Raw genomic sequence first — 12,722 nt, 5'->3', positions numbered from 1 at the left:
TTGAGCAGTCCCACTTCTGGGAACTTAGTCCATAGATATATCCATATATCATACACATGAAATGACTGAAGTCAAGATTATTTGATAACTCTGAGGAAGGGCTCTAGGTAGAAAGGACAAGAGCAGGAGACACACTTAATTTTCACTATCCTTTTGTACCTTTTGAAGTTTGAACCATTTGAATGATTACCTATTCAACAAATTAATATTAAATTGTTACATTTTTCCTTCTCCAGTACTTTCCATCTCCCTGCTGTCTTCGCTTCTCTCTAACTCCCACTTTTTCTTATCCTTCCATTACTTTTTATATACTCAGTTTTTTGTGTGTTCCAAAAGGCTGATTTTTTGTTTGGTATCTTGTCAATCAGTTAAAATGCTTCCTTTCTGTTTTATGCCTTTCCTTCATGTTTGTAATTGGGTTTGATCTTCAGCTTTGTCTGTTTAATCTTTCTGTCTTCTTTATTTTTAAAATTTCAGCTTTTATTTTAGGTATAGGGGGTACATGTGTAGGACTGTTATATGGATATATTGGACCCAGATAGTGAGCGTAGTACCCAAAAGTAGTTTTTCAACCCATTCCCCCCTTCTTCCCTCCTGCCCCCTGCCATCATAGCCCACAGTGTCTACTGTTCTCATGTTTATGTCTATGTGTGCTGAATGTTTAGCTCTCACTTATAAGTGAAAACATGTGGTATTTGTTTTTTTCTTCCTCAGTTTGTTCAGGATTATGGCCTCCAGCTCTATCCATGTTGCTGCAAATAACATGATTTTGTTCTTTTTTGTGGCTGTGTGGTATTCCATGATGTATGTATACCACATTTTCTTTATTCAGTCCACCATTGATGGGCTCCTAGGTTGACTCCACATCTTTGCTGTTGTGAATAGTGTGGCAATGAACTTATGAGTGCATGTGTCTTTTTGGTATAATGATCCTTGGGGTATATACCCAGTATGGTCTCAAAAGAAGACATACAAGCCGTCAACAAACATATGAAAAAATGCTCATCATCACTAATCATCAGAAAAATGCAAATTAAAACCACAGTGAGATACCATTTCAGTCAGAATGGCTATTATTAAAAAGTAAAAAAAAAAAAAAACAGATCGCCATAAATATATACACTTCCTATGTACCCACAAAAATTAAAAATTAAAAATTTTAAAAACAAACTAATAACAGCAAAATACACACCAACAGATGCTAGTGAGGCTGCAGAGAAAAGGGAATGTTTATACACTGTTGGTAGGAATGTAAATTACCTCTTCTCTATTTTAAAAGAGGGTGCCTTAGAATTCTGTGGAGACCACTTCAGAGGCAGAGTTATTTCAATTGCCTGCGACTTTCTGCAGGCCAGTTGTAGACTAACAGGTAGAGGTTCAAGAGGTAGGGTACTTAACCCCACCATCAATTTAAATTATATGTAGCCTATGAATGAGTTCATGTTATTATTTCAAATTACTTTTATTTGGGTGATTATAAACACAGTTTATCTTATTGTATTAATTTATTTTAGGCAAGAGTGTGTACCCCACTGGCTACTCCACAGCCTACGCCTCCTTGCTCACCTTCATCACCTACTAAGGAGTGTGTTTTGGTAAAGACTCCAGATTCTTCTCCCTGTGATTCAGATCATGATATGACTTTTCCTGTGAAAGAAATATATGCTGAAAAAGGTAGAAACTTTATTTCTATAACTCAGTTTTAATATTAGCAACTATTAAATACAGTTTCATGATTGTCTTATAAGATGCTTTTTGAGATTATTGTATATGTACTTGTTGCTTACTAGGTTTTAGTAAATCATTTTTTTCTCACAAAGAAATTTAGGAATTGATTGCAACTTCTTTAAGTCTGTAATTGAGGCCAGGCATGGTGGCTCACACCTATAATCCCAGCAGTTTGGGAGGCTGAGGCAGTGGATCACGAGGTCAAGAGTTTGAGACCAGCCTGACAAACATGGTGAAACCCCTGTCTACTAAAAATACAAAAATTAGCCAGGCGTGGTGGCATGTGCCTGTAATCCCAGCTACTCAGGAGGCTGAGGCAGGAGAATTGCTTGATCCCGGGAGGCAGAGGTTGCAGTGAGCCAATATCGCAGCATTGCACTCCACCCTGGGTGATAGAGTGAGACTCTGTCTCAAAAAAAAAAAAAAAAGTATATAATTGAATAGATGCTTAGACTACTTTAAGTATTAAAAACTATATCTTCTCAAGGGTATTTTTTAATGCTTTATTAAATTTAGGGATTTTCACATTAATGGCTACCACCATTGTCATTATTATTATTAATTATAATTGCCATTATTTGTGTGCTAAAATGGTAAAGGATATCTGAAGCAATGTATCATGCCATCCTATGGAGTTCTTTACTGACTACTATCTTTTTCTTTTTTTAAAAAAAAAATCTTTAGGAGATGATATGCCTGCCATCATGCTTGTTAAAACTCCAACGGTTACCCCTACTACTACACCTCCTCCAGCGGTGGCAGTTTTTACCCCAACTTTGTCAGATATTTCCATTGATAAATTGAAGGTATCGAGCCCAGAGCTTCCCAAGCCATGGGGTGATGGAGACCTGCCACTGGAAGAAGAGAACCCTAACTCACCTCAAGAAGAACTTCATCCAAGAGCTATGTAAATGAGAACATACTCACTAGTAACTGTACATTTCAACTTACGTTTGACTTCTGTAATCCGTTGAAAACATAGAAATATTATACAAAGCTTTATAAACCACAGATAGTTTATAAACTACCTTATACTTTGAAAGAAAGAACTTTCATAAATTTTGAGTTTTGAAAAACTATCAAATTATACCTTCACCTTTTTTCTTAAAAGGTTTGAAACAGATAGAAATAAAGGTATCTATTACATTGTTAATAAAATAGAAAACAATTTCTCACTATTGTGGGTCATTGTTTACTATCATCAGTTAACTTTTGTATTTTTATATATCTCTATGTAGATTTATTTGATGTCTGGAAGAGCTTTCAAGATGGCCTATGATTAAAGCATGAAAACAATTTTTAAAAATCTTGTTAATTATAGTAGTGCAGATTTAAGAAAATATTTCGCTAAAGGAGACATAGTCTTCAAGTCTATTTTTTATATCAAAATGAATACAGGCCTTCAGTGACCTAACAAGCTCAAAATATGTGTTTATTTTCTTAGTGTAATGTCTGTGGCTAAGGATGAAGAACCAGAGAGTATGGATTTCCCTGCTCAGCCTCCACCTCCAGAGCCAGTTTCCTTTATGCCATTTCCTGCTGGCACCAAGGCCCCTTCCCCTTCACAGATGCCAGGTTCTGATTCATCAACACTGGAGAGCACATTGAGTGTTACTGTCACTGAAACTGAAACTTTAGATAAACCCGTCTCTGAAGGAGAGATTTTATTTAGCTGTGGTCAAAAATTGGCCCCCAAGCGTAAGTTAATTTGTATTAATTGATTTCACTTGTTAGATTATGGTAATCCCCTAAGTAATACTTTCCTGTTTAAAGTGTTTTTACTTAACTTTCAAGATTTAACATGGTACGGTAGAAAGAATGGGGGACTCAATGCAATTTAGTTAACTTTTCTGGGTCTTAACTTCAGAAAGTAAAATCTTCCTCATAATCCCACCCTCTAGAAATAATATCACTATTAATGGTTTTGGGTAGACCTTTCCAGTCTTTTTTGTCTATGGATGTATGTTTACCTTTAAAAATAGGATCTTATTATGCATATTGTTTTGAAACCTGAATTTTTTTTTTTTTTTTTTTTTTTTTTTTTGAGACAGGTTCTCACTCTGTCCTCCAAGCTAGAGTGCAGTGGCGTGATCATGGTTCACTGCAGCCTCAACTTCCTGGGCTCAAGCAATACTCCCACCTCAGCCTTCTGAGTAACTGGGACTACAGGCATGTGCCACCATGCCGGGCTAACTTTTATATTTTTTTGTAGAGATGAGATTTCGCCATTTTGCCCAGGTTGGTCTCAGACGTCTGAGCTCAAGTGATCCGCACGCCTTGGCCTCCCAAAGGGCTGAAATTGTAGGCCTGAAACACCACACACAGCCTGAAAGCTGAATTTTTTTTTACCTAATAATGTATTGTGGATATCTTTTAATATGACTCCATAGTTTTCTTATTTTTCTTTTATGGCTGTGTAGTCTATTTACTCCCTTAATAGAAGACATTTAGATTGTTTTCAATGCTTTCAGTCTATACACAACTCTCTAATTACCATCCTTTCATGTATATATATTTTTGATGCACTTATCTAGTCTCTTCCTTAGAATACATGCCTTAAAGTGAAATTGCTTAGTCTACTTTATTGCTTTAAGTTCTAGAAAGGATTGTTAGCTCTTAATCTGTTTTAATTATATCAACAGTATATGAGAGTACCCGTTTCTCAATTTCATAACTACAATTGATATTTATAGTTTTTAATTTCTAACAAACTTGTAGGTTAAACAAAATTCTCATCTTTGTTATAAATTGTACTTTTAAAAAACTGGTAAGATTGAGTAGTTTGTGAATTACTTGTTTATAAACTTTGCCAATATTTCCATTGCAGTATAATTTTGAATCTAATATGCTATGGCTTTGTGGTCAGATTATTTACTAAATTTGTGTTTCTTTTTTTTTTTTCTAAATTTTTATATTTTAATTTCTAGTTTTAGAAGATGTAGGACTGTACCTGACAAACCTTAATGATAGCTTATCCAGCACTCTGCATGATGCTGTTGAAATGGTAAGTAACGATCGACTCCAACACTGAATTCTGATAGGAAGAATATCTTTATGAATTGGTTGCCATTGATCAGGTTTTTTCTCAATTTTTTGAGTTATAGACACAAAATTTAGTAAAATAACCATGAAATAATTTAGGGCTTCTTGCACATTTCATTATATAATCTTATAATTGTGAGAATGAAAAAAAGTTATTATTCACCCTTGTGGCTCTAGGGAAAAAAAATACATTTAATGTAATTAGGTAATGAAATCTAGCTGATTGCAAATTGTTACCTCTGTATGTTGTCTTTACAATATTTAAGCAGGCTCTTACCTATTTCAACCAACTCTCTTATAATACATTTGTTATTTTTCCCTAACCATGATTATAATTCTTTGTGCTAATAAATGTTTAAATTTAATGGCTTAAAAAGAAAAATGAGGTCCAGGGATGCTAACCCTTTCTAGTTTTTATCTATCTCTGTAGAAGCAAAAGTTGGTATTTAAAAATATCACATTATATATAAATATATAGAAATGATAGTAAGAATTTTCTTTTGAAAAAATCATTAAGGAATAGAAATCTTTACTTTATATATTTTTAAACAACCTAAGCAAGGAAAGATAGTTGTACTCAACTATCATCTATATTTATTCACATCTTTTTAAAGCATTGTTGCTGTTTTTTAAAGTTATTTCACATAGGCCTATGAAAATACTTCATTAATAAGTTTTTGATAAGATTTTAATGAAACAGTTTTTAAACAGTAATTATTTATTGCAAGTAATTGGTTGAGTTAATTGTGAAGAGAGCACAGCAATCACTTTTATGAAATAATATGGGAAGAAGGCATAAATGAGATATCTTTATTTTCAGAGAAGCATTACTAACATTTGGCCTATTTAGTGTACCATGATAGCACTTTTCTCCTTTCTTTGAACTTTTTCAAGTGGCAAAGCATGTTTAAATTTATTTAAAGTAAATAGCTAAACCGAACCAAGACTAAATTATAACTTGTTTCTGTTTTTCTACATTTGAAACTAAATTCTAATTTTGCTATTTTTACTACGCCTAAATCTTATGCTACAAATTCATAATAAAGTCAAATACAAAAGTACAATCTGGAAAAACCCCAAATAACTCGAAGTCATGTACCAGTTGGCATTTATCTATACATAGCTAGGGGATAGGTACTTATAATTTAAAATCATGTTAATACCTGTATTTATAAGATAGTCTCCTTTGTTGGACTCTGAGGCCCACACTGTTCCTCATTGTTGAGACGAGCCTATTTTGAGGCACGAAGAAGCCTATACAGGGTGCTCCAGTGAGGGTCTTCAGTACCAGCGCCCTCACCAAGTAAGCCGGATGTCAGCCCAAAGGCAAAGGGACATTGAGGTCTATCGCTGCCATACCATACTTCTGCAGTTTTTCATTTTTGCTTGTGGTCCAGGTTGCAGCATTACAATGCTTTGCCCCCATTGCCACACTGTGGCATTGCTTTACTGCAGAAATACTAAGAGGAGGCTGTGACCCAAAAACAGTGCTATCGTAAAAAACATTTAATATTCATAGTAGCTCAACTGCATGGGACAGACGGTTTGATTTTTATGTTTTTATAGTCTCCAGTTTACGTGTTACCGAATTATACTGTGGTTTATATTTGAGGCAAAGGTAGAGGGCTTTTATTATAGACAAATGGAAATGAGAACTGGATGAAAATAAAGAGTTCATCTCCTTTCCAAAAATGCTAATACCGTCATTTCATGACTGCTAAGTTTTTATTAATCTTAAATTGAGAAAAATGCAATTGTTCGAAATAATTTATTTTTATTAATTGTCTTTACATTTCTTTTAGGAAGATGATCCTCCTAGTGAAGGGCAAGTGATTAGGATGCCCCATAAAAAATTTCATGCAGATGCAATTCTTTCTGTTCTTGCTAAACAAAACCAGGAGTCAGCAGTTTCACAGCAAGCAGTCTGTCATTCAGAGGTACTTTTTAACTTTAATGACTTTTTTTTTGGTTAGATATAAATACAGGAAAAAAATTAAAATATTCTTACTACTAGTTAAAGCATGCTAGTATTTTGTTTTTTCAAGGGTCAGTGTTATAGCAATTTTAACTTGGAGTCATAGAACTGTAGAGTTTTATAACTGAAAGGAATTTAGACCATCTGTTCCAACCACCTTATTCTACAGCTAAAAAAGCTAAAGCTTTGTGAGGATTATTCATTCATTATGCAATTATTTATTGAGTATCCATTATATGCCAGACACAACCTGGGAAAAGATACAAAGATAAATAAGACATGACCCCTACCTTTAAGCAGCTTACAGTCATGAAGGAAGATAAGGGCTTACACAAGTAATTATTCAACAGTGCAATAACTGATCAAATAGCTGTATTTACAAGCTGTATTTACAAGCTATATGAACACACAGGAGAAAAGACTCTGCTTGAAGTTAGATGACACTTCATACACAATATTACATTGATGTCAGTCTTTAAAGATAGAGTAGGACTTTGCAGGCAGCAATGAAAGGGGGGAAGGGCATTTCAGAAGCAGAAATACCATTTGTTAAGGGATGAGAGCCAAGAAATATTAAAGCATATTTGGAAAGTATTGAAAATTTCTGTGTGGCTAGAACTTTAGATAAAGAATCAGATATGTGTGGAGAAGTAGATTGAACCAGATGATCATAAAGAACATTTTATTTAGGCCATGTTAAGGCTTGGGCACTGTGGAGCCCATGAAGGTTTTTGGGCAAAGGAGTTGCCTTAGGAAGGAGTATGAAGCCATAAACAAATGAGGGAGACGGGGGGGATCTGTCAGAACACCACTGTAGTAGACCCAGCAAGAGAGAATGATAATATGAACAAAGACAGTTACAGCAGAAATAGAGAGGAGAGAGATTTAAATTTAAGGGCATAGGATTGACAGTAATTGGTCATTGGTTGAGAAAGGTAAAGAAGCTTTTTTTTTAAGGATAATCTTGAAGTTCCTACCTTGGGAGCCTGGGTAGGTGATTGTAGAGTTGTTGGCTTAGAAGTGCAGAGAGAAGAGTGCCAGATTTTATGGGGAAAGTAATGAGTTTGATATACACATCAAATTTAAGGTGCTTAAGGAAATTCCAGGTAGAAATATACAACATTGTCATTCAGACTGGTTAATGATGGAGCTGGGACTAGGATTCTTGATCTATAGTGCTGTTTCTATCATATCTGGTTGTCTTTGCATGAACAAATGTTAACTGGCTTTAGATGAGCTGGAGATCTAAAGACTATATAGGGCCCAAGGAGATGGTTGGTTTTATTTCCTATTTTTATTCTTTTTTTTTTTTTTTTTTTTTTTTTTTTTTGAGACGGAGTCTCGCGCTGGCGCCCAGGCTGGAGTGCAGTGGCCGGATCTCGGCTCACTGCAAGCTCCGCCTCCCAGGTTCACGCCATTCTCCTACCTCAGCCTCCCGAGTAGCTGGGACTACAGGCGCCCGCCACCTCGCCCGGCTAGTTTTTTGTATTTTTTAGTAGAGACGGGGTTTCACCGTGTTAACCAGGATGGTCTCGATCTCCCGACCTCGTGATCCGCCCGTCTCAGCCTCCCAAAGTGCTGGGATTACAGGCTTGAGCCACCGCGCCCGGCCCCTATTTTTATTCTTAAAACTTTAAATGATTAGGAAAGATAGGAGAAGATATAAAATTTAGTAATGGGAAAAAATGAAAGCTTAACATATTCCTTAACATATTCCTTCTAAATTTAAAATAATTAAATTTTCTGTAACTTTAGTTAGCAGCAGACCAAAAATTGATTTCACCGGAAAAATATTAGTTGTGATGTCTGTGTTGCTAAATTCAAAAACGTACTCTCATAGCTGCAGAAACTAAGGTGCTTAGTATCGAAACCAGTAAGTTGAGAGAGAGAAAGAAGGGACGGGAGAGAGAGAAAGTGCATGTACAGAGAGAGAAAGTGCATGTACGCGGGAAAAGGAGAGAGAAAGAGGGAGAGGGAAGGAGGGAGTGAGAATGAGACAAGCAAATGGTACAAAAAGAGATGGCAAATAGCAGAAGTGTCTGCATAATTTATAAATTCCACTGACTAATCCCAGTTTTCTTTTTGAAAATCACTAATATCTGTATTTATTTGTTCAATTTTATCAGACCTTTTTATCTTTTAGATGCTGGGAAATTTATCTTCATTATTTCTTTCTCCCTTTCATTTCCACCCCCCGCCTCCCAAACTCTTATTTCTAGATATTGACACTTCTATTTCTATTTTTATACCTTAAATTTTCTATCTCTTTCTTTTCTTCTCCGTTCTGGGAGAGCTCCCCAATCTGATCTGCTAACTATTAATTTGTTCTCTACCATACTGTTCATCCCATTTATTGTATTTTTCGTACTTGACATTCTTGTTTTCTTTTTTTTTTGCTTTGCATTTTAATGTATTTTCTTATCACCTACTCTGTGTCTGTCTGTCTGATTAATATCATTCACTTTGTTGTCTGTTTTTTTTTCTTTTTTAAACTTATTGACTTCTCAGGTATCTGGTTCTTTTGACCTGTGAGTTCATATTTCACTGATGGGATCAACTATTCTGTCTGAGAATTTGGGTAAGGATAAAACCAGTCCATGGTCTGTTTCAGAGAGTTGAAGAAGAGGGGAGGAGAGAGCCCTAGGGAGGAGAGCCTCAGGTAGCACAGAGCCACCCTTGGTCACTGTCCCTGCTGGTTGCTGTTACTCCACTATATAGCTCTTCTGGTGATTATTGTCTTTAAGCCCTTAGGAAGAAGTTGCTTTGAGAGGGTTTATAATCCGCTAGTCCTGGGGTTTGGAGGGGAAGAAGGTGAAGGAATGAATGCCCACGGATGGGCTTCTGGACAGATTTCATCTATAGTTGTCACCATAGCTAGGCCTTCATGTTCCCTGATATTACTCTGGGGCGCCAGCATTTGCAGCTGGGGTTGTTGACAAGAAGACTTTTATGGTTGCGGGGCAAGCAGTGATCTCAAATTAATGGAGGAAGAAACAAGCACTTTTCTCCAGTCATTCCTGTCACGAAGCTCCTCCACACAGCCTCTTCCCTAGGATGCAGCCCCTTTCTTTCCACACATACCAGTTTAAGTTAACTGTCTGTCTTTCCAGCGGGTTTTCACAACTTTTACTTTAGTTCTCAGAATCTATGGGTTCTTTTTCACCTCTGTAGTTACTCCAGTGTTGATTTTGAGAGCTGTCAGCCTGTTATTGTGCTGTCCTGGCTAGACCAGCAATGCGGAAGTTAGAATTCTATATTCTCCAGATCTTTTTCTAAGCATTAACCATTTGTATATGTATAAAAATATATTTGTGTATATGTATATGTGTGTGTGTATATATATGTATGAATTTTTTTGAGACAGAGTTTCAGTCTGTTGTTCATGCTGGAGTGCAGTGGCTCAGTCAGCTCACTGCAGCCTCAAACTTTTGGACTCAAGCAATCCTCCCACCTCAGCCCCCAGAATAGCTGGGACTATAGGCATGCACCATGCCTAGCTAATTTTTTATTTTTTGTAGAGATGGGGTGTCACTCTGTTGCCTAGGCTGATCTCCAACTTCTGACCTCAAGTGATCCTCCTACCTTAGCTTTCCAAAGTCCTGGGATTATAGGCGTGAGCCACCATTTCTGGCTTAGTATATAATTTTGAGGTGTGCGTATATTTTGTTGTGCAATTTTAAATTTTAAAAAGCTAGTTGCAAAGGCTTTTTAAAATTTAACATAAATCCTGAAGATCTGTATTCTTTTAACCTACCATGTAGTATACCATAGTTTAATTATTCTCCTATTGAAGGATTTTTAGATTGGTTCCAGTTATTCCCTAATCAAACTATACTAGGTATAAAATCCTTTTTTTGTACTCATGAGAAATTATTTTTCTAGATTTAGATACTAAGGCATGGAATTGCTGGCTCAAAGATATAAGCATTCATAATTTAAGTAGGCACTGAAAAATTGCCCTAATGTATGAGATCCCTTTCCCATGTCACACATAATGCTTTTAATCTTAAATTTTTGCCAGTCGGATTAACAGTGACATTTTGCATATTTTCCTGTCTAAAGGACTATTACTTTTTTTGTAATAAGAACTAGTAGTAGTGATACATTGTAAGTTAAAATATTGTTTTGCTAAGAAAATAATGGCTTTTCTTTGTGCTTGAAACTTCTTGCTCAGAGGGGCATTAGGTCAGTGAGAGCTGGCTGATGGCAAACTGTAATTTGTACATATATGTAGATGGGCTAGGTATATTACTCTGTATTATAGGCAGCCTGACTTAAATTGACATGAGTTTAAGCACTGAGTATAATCCAAAACTCAGAGATACTTGTGAGTATGAGGGCATTTTGTAAATAGGCAAGATAAATCTTCAGTAGGGTCATAGAGTATTCTTAAGGTGTTAAATAGTTCAGCAGTTACAAGTATCCTAGAAAACAGATTCACAACAGAGAAGTTACTGTAGATTGTCAGAGTAGTATATGCATTGTGAAATATTTCTCAATTTCTGGAGAAAATATAATTGCCATCATTCTAAACACTGCCCAAGAGTCTCCAAGGGATTTCATATTAATTATGAAACAGTATTTTTTAATTTAAAGGATGTTGAGGCAATCAGTATTCCTAAAGAAGAGTCAGGCTAAGAGAATAAGGAGAGAGAGAGATGTACATAGGAGAATGAAGACAAATTAAAGAGAGTCTTGAATGTTGAGCTAAGAAGTTTAGCTTTTATTTTATAGTCAATGGAATCATCAAAGATGTTTCAGCAGTGATTTCTTCATATATTCTAGTAAAATAAAAACACTTGTTGGTTGAAATTAAACCCCTTTTAAATGAGAAACATGGGAGCTTTCAGATATTGGAATTTTTCTTCAGTTCTTAATTAGTAAATTCATTAATTAGAGTATCTCAAGTCATAAAATGTACTAGTGATTAGGATATATAATTTTTTAATACAGAAAGAAAATAGGAGTCTTATATTTTTTCAGTTATTCATTTATTTCATAGATTTCATTTAAAACAATTTTGTTTTGTTTTGTTTTGTTTTGTTTTTGAGACAGAGTTTCACTCTTGTTGCCCAGGCTGGAGTGCAATGGCGGGATCTCGGCTCACTGCAACCTCCGCCTCCGGGGTTCAAGCGATTCTCAGCCTCTCGAGTAGCTGGGATTACAGGCATGCACTACCACGCCTGCTAATTTTGTATTTTTAGTAGAGACGGGTTTTTGCCATATTGGTCAGGCTTGTCTGGAACTCCTGACCTCAGGTGATCCGCTCGCCTTGGCCTCCCAAAGTGCTAAGATTACAGGCGTGACCCACCATGCCCGGCCAACAATTCTGTGCTTTTTGTATTTTTTATTTTTCCAAGGGAAAAGAGCATTATTAAATATGACTAAAGTAGTCTTCTATAATCTCTATACTTTTTTTTTTTTTTGAGACAGAGCGTCACTCTGTCGCCCAGGCTGGAGTGCAGTGGCTTGATCTTGGCTCACTGCAGCCTCTGCCTCCCGAGTTCAAGCGATTTTCCTACCTCAGCCTCCCGGGTAGCTGGAACTACAGGTACCTGCCACCACGCTCGGCTAATTTTTTTTTTTTTTTTTTTTTTTTTAGTAGAGGCAGGTTTTCACCATATTGGCCAGGCTGGTCTCAAACTCCTGACCTTGTGATCTGCCCACCTCGGCCTCCCAAAGTGCTGGGTGGTGTGATCCAGGCCTCTATACTTTTATAAAAATCTTATTATTGATATATGGGGTAACCTTTATGCCGTTTAAAGTATATTATTCTCATCAGTTGTTTAATTGTAAAGTTTCCACTAACAAACTTTAGGCAATTTTTATTCATTTGAAGAATGAGAGAAATTTTGTTATTCCCATTTTAAGCTGTATGAACAATGTGTAATGCATACCAGCATTTAGTGGTTTTGATTTTTTGTCTTTTTTGACACGGTCTCACTCTGTCACCCAGGCTGGAGTACAGTGGTGCAGT

General features: G+C 36.0%; 1 protein-coding gene across 9 annotated transcripts in view; it reads left to right on the top strand.

Moving 5' to 3' along the window:
- Positions 1–12,722, top strand: part of KIAA0586 (KIAA0586 ortholog) — a 123,773-nt gene that overhangs the window by 62,043 nt on the left and 49,008 nt on the right. For all 9 annotated transcript variants that reach the window (XR_007727671.1, XR_007727670.1, XR_007727672.1 and 6 more), the window contains 5 exons: positions 1,515–1,674; positions 2,413–2,635; positions 3,173–3,426; positions 4,656–4,732; positions 6,573–6,707. Coding sequence is in view for 6 of the 9 variants with exons in the window: in XM_050799702.1 (XP_050655659.1) it covers positions 1,515–1,674; positions 2,413–2,635; positions 3,173–3,426; positions 4,656–4,732; positions 6,573–6,707 (849 nt within the window). In the remaining 3 variants the exon portion in view is untranslated. The remainder of the gene's footprint in view (positions 1–1,514; positions 1,675–2,412; positions 2,636–3,172; positions 3,427–4,655; positions 4,733–6,572; positions 6,708–12,722) is intronic.

This window comes from Macaca thibetana, chromosome 7 (genome assembly GCF_024542745.1).
Source record: "Macaca thibetana thibetana isolate TM-01 chromosome 7, ASM2454274v1, whole genome shotgun sequence".
Lineage (NCBI taxonomy): Eukaryota > Metazoa > Chordata > Mammalia > Primates > Cercopithecidae > Macaca > Macaca thibetana.
The sequence above is the reverse complement of the archived record's forward strand: the minus strand, read 5'-3'. Positions and strand labels throughout refer to the sequence as shown.